This window comes from Eimeria maxima, genomic scaffold (assembly GCF_000499605.1).
Source record: "Eimeria maxima Weybridge genomic scaffold, Emw_scaff1570, whole genome shotgun sequence".
In the NCBI taxonomy this organism is placed as follows: domain Eukaryota; phylum Apicomplexa; class Conoidasida; order Eucoccidiorida; family Eimeriidae; genus Eimeria; species Eimeria maxima.
In genome coordinates, this window is record NW_013564506.1 from 1 (window position 1) to 7,561 (window position 7,561).

A 7,561-nucleotide genomic window follows, 5' to 3' on the forward strand; every position below is an offset into this window, starting at 1 on the left:
GGGGGGGGTGCTGGGGGTGGTGCTGCTGATGGTGCTGTTGATGGTCGTTATGCTGCTGCTGTTGCTGTTGCTGTTGCTGTTGCTGCTGCTGCTGCGGTTGGTTTGTACTGCATTGGTTTAATGTTGGGTTTGCTGCTGCTGCTGCTGCTGCTGCTGTTTGCTGCTGCAGTGTACAACCACTGGGGAACGAAGTTTGGTGGGAGAAGGAAAAAGGTTTGTCTTGCTGCTGCTGCTCTCCCTCCTGCTGCTGCTTGCTGCTGCTGTCTGCTTGCTGCTGCTGCTGCTGGTGTCTCCTTGCTGCTGTTGTTTTATTATTTATTATATATGTATACCTTTCTCTTTTTTATGTGTCTCTTTTTTGTCTCCTTTTTTGTCTCCTTTTTTCTTTTGTCTTGACATCGTATTTTTGCTGCTGCTGCAGTTGCTGCTGCTGCTGCTGCAGTTGCTGCTCCTGCTGCTGCTGCTGCTAATGAGGTGTCTCTATTGTGTCTCCTTTTTCTTTGCTTAGGTTTAGTGCTGCAGCTATGGGATAGAAGACAAGCAAAGATTGCTGCAGGTCTGTTTGTGTCCCCTTAGCAGCAGCAGCTGCTGCTGCTGCTGCTAATGTTGCTGTTGCTGCAGTTCGTGTTTCCTGTTGTTATTTATGGTTGCAGTACTTGCTACATCTGTTGCTGCTGCTGCTGCTGCTGCTGTTGGGGTGTATATGCAGTTCTTGCTGCAGCAGATTTAGAAGAACAATTTGTCCGCATTGACCATATACAACCTTCAGAAACATATATACTGTACGCTGCTGCTGCTGCTGCTGCTGCTGCTGCTGCTGCTGCTGCTGCTGCTGCTGCTGTTGCTGTTGGTGTTGGTGTTGTTGTTGGTGTTGTTGTTGCTGCTGCTGTTGCTGATATTGTTGTTGGTGGTGTTGCTGTTGCTGCTGAGATTGTTGTTGTTGTTGCTGCTGCTGCTGAGGTTGTTGTTGCTGCTGCTGCTGCTGGCGGTGGTGGAGGAGATGCAGCAATACTTGTATCTATTGTATATATTGCTGCTGCTGTTGCCGCTGCTGCTGCTGCTGCTGTTGCTGCTGCTGCAGGTCACACATGCGAATGGATGATTGAGGGTGGGGTTTTTGCTTTCTCTTTTGTTGCTGCTGCTGCTGCCTGTGAAGTAGCAGCAGCAGCAGCAGCAGCATAAAGGGATAACAGCAGCAGCAGCAGCAGCGCAGCGGGCGCTCAGCTAGCAGTTCGTTGCTGCTGCAGCTGCAGCAGCAGTTGCTGCAGCAGCAGCTGCTGCTGCTTAATTATATAAACCGCACAACAGTCCTGCCTGTATCTGGTGCTTTTAATTTGGAGCTGTACGCACTTGCTGCTGCTGCTGCTGCTGCTGCTGCTGCTGCTGCTTGTTGCTGTTGGTGCTGCTGCTGCTGCTGCTGCTGCTGCTGCTGTGGGGCATAAGGGAGACAGTCAGCTGCTTAGAGAGCAGCAAGAGGAAGAGACAGAAGGGGAGACAGTAGAGACACAAATGCAGTCTTACAAGTAGCAGCAGCAGCAGCAGCAACAACAACAACAGTAGGAGCAGCAGCAGCAGCAACAACAGCAGAGGTTGGAGGAGAAGCAGCATCAATACACCTAGATAAACAAAAGGAGACACAGCAGCAGCCAATAACAATTGCTGCTGCATTCAGGTGTACAGGCACGTCACGCATCGTGTCTCCCTATTAGCTGCAGCTAGCTGCAGCTAGCTGCAGCAGCTAGCGGTGCAGCTAGCGGTGTAGCTAGTCGTAGCTAGCTAGCAGCAGCTAGGTGTATAGACAGCTAGCTGTATAGACAGCTAGCTAGCTGTAAGGTAAGGGGGTAAGAAATATAATAAGAGGAAGGGAGGAGGAAGGAGATATATATAAACCCTCATAAGGAGGTGCCTATACACCTCAATAAGTCGTAAAAATTAGGGTTTATAAGAAAAAAGGGTTTAGGGTTTAGACAGAAGAATTAGGGTTTCGGTCGAGGGTCTAGTTCAGGGTCTAAGACTTAGACTCCTAGGGTTTAGGGTCTAAGCCCTAGATGTTGAGGGTTTAGGGTTTAGGGTCTAGACTCCCAGGGTTTAGGGTTTAAGGTCTACAGTATTAGGGTTTAGGGTTTAGACCCTAGACACTTAGGGTTTAGGGTTTAGGGTTTAGACGTTGTTGGTAGGTTGTTTGTCCCCATATGTTGTTGCTTTTGTAACATATATTGAGGTGTACGTACACCTCAATATAGTGTTTAGGGTTTAGGGTTTAGTGTTTAGGGTGCACGTACACCTGAATATATTGTGTGGGGGAGGAGGAGGGTTTGTTGCGTTATGCTTTTGTTGTTGTTGTTTACGGTGTATATACAGTAAATAAATATAAATAATAAAATTAATTATTTACTTTCTTGTTGCTTTTCTTTTTTTCCTTTATCCGTGCATGCAAGGATGCATGCATAGAAAGGGTTTAGGGTTTAGGGTTTAGAGGTATGGATAAAAAGGTTATTAAGGTGTATATAAACCTAAAATAGCTGCCTATACACCCTAATTATATATAAATAATTATAATTATATTTAGTTAATTAGTTGTTTAGGGTTTGGGGCTGTTTGGCTGGCGGCTCTCTCTGCATGCAGTCCGACGAAACCCTCAATAACGAAGCCCTAAACCCTAAACCCTAAACCCTAAACCCTAAACCCCAAACCCTAAACCCTAAACCTGCTTCTTTAATAGGAACAAAGTTGTCATAAGCAGGAGATGATTGTCTGTGGTTTTACATCCAGACAGCAGCATTGGGACACGTACAGACCAGGGGAGCCCTAAACCCTAAACCCTAAACCCTAAACCCTAAACCCTAAACCCTATTTTTCATCATGCAGGTTGTATAGGTTATAAACCCTAAACCCTTAACAATTGTTAGGTTGTTGTGTGTCGCTTCTTTGTATACAAGGAGCTATTTCTTTCCCTCCCTTCCCTTCTATTTAAGGGTTTAGGGTTTAGGGTTTAGGGTTTATATTCTTCTTCTTTTCTTATTCTTTCTTGTCTATAAGAAGGTCTTGAGGGGCCCCCAACCACTACAACTAAACCCTCATGTAGATGGGGCCCCGTGGGGCCCCGCCTTAGTGCCTTCTGAGGGCAGCAGCAGCAGCAGCAGCAGCAGCAGAAGCAGCAGCAGCAACAACAACTTCACCATCACCAACATCAGCAATTGCTGCACCACCAGTGCCATCAGCAGCACTAGCAGCAGCAGCAGAAGCAGCAGAAGCAGCAGCAGAAGCAGAAGCAGCAGCAGCAGTGCGTGGGGTCTCCCCCAAGTTTAGTATATAAGAGTACCATCTCTACTCTCCTTGCAGCAAGCCCTCCAGCAGCAGCAGCAGCAGCTACAGCAGCAGCAATAGCTGCAGCAGCAGCAACAGCAATAGCTGCAGCAGTAGCTGCAGCAGCAGCAACAGCAGCAGCAGCAAGATGGACAGCAGCGACAGCTGTCGGCCTGTGGGGCCCAAGGAGTGTAAAGACAGTGCTTTAGCAGCAACAATGCAGCAGCAGCAGCAACAGCAGCAGCAGCAGCAGGATTTAGCTGCAGGAGACGGTGGTACACCTGCTGCAGCAGCAGCTACTGATGAGACAGCAGCAGCAGCAGCAGCAGCAAAGCATTGCGTCAAGGAAGAGAAGCAGTTGCATGCAGCAGCAACAGAGGCAGCAACAGCAGCAGAACCTTCGGATGGAAAGGCAGCAGATTCTACTGCAGCAACTAAAAGCGAAGCAGCAGCAGCAGCAGCAAATAGTGCAGCAGCAGCAGCAGCAGCAGCAGCAAAAGAAGAGCCACCTATGGATGGTGATGGCGCTGCAGCAGCAAAAACAGAAGATGCAGCAGCAGCAGCAGCAGAACAACATGTGAAGCAGGAAGACACTGCTGCTGCTGCTGTGTCTCCTTCTTCTGCAGCAGCAGAAACAGCAGCAACAGCAGCAGCAGCAGCAGCAGCAGCAGCAGATAGTGACGATTCATCTTGTGTTTCTCGAGGAGACACGTCCCCTACTGCAGAAGGAGACACAGCAACAGCAACATCCCCAGCAGCAGCAGCAGGAGCAGCAGGAGCAGGAGAAGCAGCAGCAGTACAATCCCCATCATCATCATCATCATCAGCAACAAAAGCAGCAGGAAGATCAGCATTATCAGCAACACCAGCAGCAGCAACAGCAGCAGCAGCAGCAGCAGCAGCAGCAGCAGCAGCAGCAGCAGGATTAGAGGAACGTATACCTGGTGTATATGTAAATATGTTAGGTAATTATAATAAAAAATTAAATCCTCGTGTGTCTCTTCTGTCTCCTCCTGATCTAATTAAGGAATATATGCATAATATATTTATACCTTTGCTGCAGCAAGCTAGACAGCAACAATATAAGAGGAGACACAAGCAGCAGCAGCAGCAGCAGCAACAGCAACAGCAGCAGCAGCAGAGGAGAAAGACACCTCTCTTGCTGCACTTACAGGAAGAAAGACACGATAGTTCTGCAGGAGACACAACAGCAGCAGAACCATCAGGAGACGAACCTAATAAACAACAACAGCAGCAACAGCAACAGCAACAGGAGCAGCAGCAGCAGGAGCAGCAGCAGCAAGAGGAAGAAGAAGAAGAAGTGTGCCTGCTGCATCCCCTGAATAGTCTCCCCCTCCAATGCCGTCGTGTTAAATTGTATGAAGTAGATTTAGAGACAGGTTGTTGGGTAGATAAGGGGACAGGACATTTTTATGTTATAGAAGGAGACAATCCTGATTTACCTGAGCAGCAGCAACAGCAGCAACAGCAGCAGCAGCAACAAGGAGAACAGCAGATTCATACTCAGCAACATATAACGAATACAACAAGTGGTGATGAGGCAGACACAGCTGCTGGCGTTCATGCTGCACAAAAAACAGCAGCAGCAACAGCAGCAGAAACAGCAGCAGCAGCAGCAGCAGCAGCAGCAGCAGAGGTCCAATATAGTAGACTAGTAGTAGAGGAAGAAATAAGTGGTGAATTTGTTGTTAATACAAAAATAATATTTAATTCCTTATACCAGCACCAGAAGGATAGTATAATTACATGGCAAGAAGGGAGACAGCAGCAGCAGCAGCAGCAGCAGCAGCAAGACAACAACAACAGCAGCAGCAGCAGCAACAGCAAAGGAGACAGCTATAGGGCCTTATCCTTCCAGCACCCTCATGGATGCTTCTCCTTATGGTCTTATATTTACCTCCTGTCTCCTGATAATTGTGCAGGTAGTATGAGTGATGATGAGGAAGAGGAGACAGCAGCAGCAGCAGCAGCAGCAGCAGGAACAGCAGGAACAGGAACTGCAACAACTGCAGGAACAGATAGTCATGGTGCAGCAGGTGCAGCAGGTGCAGCAGCAGCAACATCGGCAGGGAGAGGAGATCATTCATTAGATCCTCATAGTAGTAATTCTGCTGCTGCTGCTGCTGCTGCTGCTGCAGCAGGAGGAGACACAGATCTATCGCTGCTGCGAGGAGACAGTTTGTGGGGTGATGGATGTATGGATGGAGACAGTGACCTATTGACTAGCAGCAGCAGCAGCAGCAGCAGCAGCAATAATACATTAGAGACACCAACTGTCTCCTCGTTGCCGCTGCTGCTGCAGCGAATTGAATGCGAGCTGCAGCACCCTCAGCTGTCTCTGCAGCTGCAGCAGCAACTAATAAATAAAAAATTCTTCTCTTCTTTCTTTAATCTTATGCATCTACTTATTCATCACCTAGAAGGAGACAAAGGAGGAGACAAGGGAGGAGACAAGGGAGGAGACAAGGGAGGAGACAAGGGAGGAGGGAGTAAACCTTCTTCTCCTACTAATGCTGCTACTGCTGCTGCTGCTGCTGCTGAAACCACCACCACCACCACCACCAGCAGCAGCAGCAGCAGCAGCAGCAGCAGCAGGGATGGTGTTAGTGATGGTGATGTTGATACAGGGAAAGAAGCATCATCATCAGGAGACACAACAGCAGCAGCAACAGCAGCAGCAACAGCAGGAGCAGCAGCAGCAAACAGCAGCAGCAGCAGCAGGAGCAGGAGAGAAGGATCATTATCTCCTTCTTCTTCTTCTTCTTCTTCCTCCTCCTCCTCCTCTGTATGGGGTTCTTATGAGGAGACAGGAGCAGGGGAAGTAACAGGAGCAGCAGGAGCAGCAGCAGCAGCAGCAGCAGGTGTATCATTATTAAGTAAAGAAGAAGCAAGAGAATATCTTGAATTGATGGCATTAATAATAAGAAGAATATTAATATATTATGCAGGAAAAGGAGACACATTATTATTGTCTCCTTTATTAATAAATAATTATTTATTTATTAATATACTTACTTGTCTTGAGTATGATAAGGATATCTTGTTCTTATCTCATACACAATTCTTCCAGCAAGTACAATTCCATCATGTATTATCTGCAGATAGCAGCAGCAGCAGCAGCAGCAAGTGCAGCAGCAGCAGCAGCAGCAGCAGCAGCAGCAGTAGTAGTAGTAGTAGTAGTAGTAGTAGTAAGAAAAAGATGGGTAGTAATAATGATCCTGGTGATGATATAAGACAATCAATACATGAGGAGAAAGAAGAAGAAGAGGAGAATAAGAATAAAGAAGAAGATCGTCAGCAGCAGCAGCAGCAGCAGCAGCAACAGCAGCAACAGCAGCAACAGGAGGAAGAATTATTAGAATGTATACATTATCATTATAGATTAATGTATATAAGAGATGTTATTCTTAATCGTTACTTAGATGAATCATCTATTCATCATCTTACTCATCTTCTTCATCATAACGGTCATCATATTATCTATTTAATTAGTCAATTATCTCCTCCTGCTGCTGCTGCTGCTGCTGCTGCTGATAGTAGCAGTAGCAGCAGCAGCAGCAGCAGCAGCAATAATAATAATAATAATAATAATGGTGGGGCAGGAAAAGGGGCACTATATATGATTAAGGAGAGACTAGGGTATGATTATTATTGTTTATTATTTGTTAGGGAATTGCTGTCTTTGTTGCAGAAATTATCTGCAAATAGCAGCAACTGCAGCAGCAGCAGCAGCAGCAGCAATTGCAGCAGCAGTAATTGTAATAATAATAATATAAATAATATTATATCTTCTTCTTCTTCTTTATTATATAATAATGATTATAATAATACATTAAATAATAATTATATTAATAATAATATAATTAATATAAATAATAATAATAATAATAATAATAATAATAAATATAATTATAATTCTTCTTATTCCTTATTTAATTTATTTCTTCTTATAAGAGACACGGGGCTGCTGCTGCAGCTAAAGGGATACCTAAAAGGAGACACTATATCTAATCAAATGTATAACCAACTTATTCAGCCCCTTAATCAGCAACAAGAACAGGTAAGCTGCATGCATGCGTATGCATGCATGCGTATGCATATGCATATGCATATGCATATGCATGCATGTCTGTGTGTTTGCATGCATGCATGTGTATGTATTTATTTATGTATGTATATTATTGATGTCTTATCTATGGATAATTAGCTATATATATATATATATATATATATA

At 45.5% G+C, this 7,561-nt stretch overlaps 1 protein-coding gene across 1 annotated transcript; it reads left to right on the top strand.

Annotated features, from left to right (window-relative positions):
• Nucleotides 1-3,454: 3,454 nt before the first annotated feature.
• EMWEY_00053850 (hypothetical protein, conserved) lies at nt 3,455-7,035 on the top strand (the record flags this gene model as incomplete). The annotated part of the gene is made up of 2 exons (XM_013480063.1): nt 3,455-6,794; nt 7,019-7,035. 2 exons carry the CDS (start codon nt 3,455-3,457, stop codon nt 7,033-7,035), a joined length of 3,357 nt encoding a protein of 1,118 aa, XP_013335517.1.
• Between the last annotated feature and the right edge of the window lie 526 nt (nt 7,036-7,561).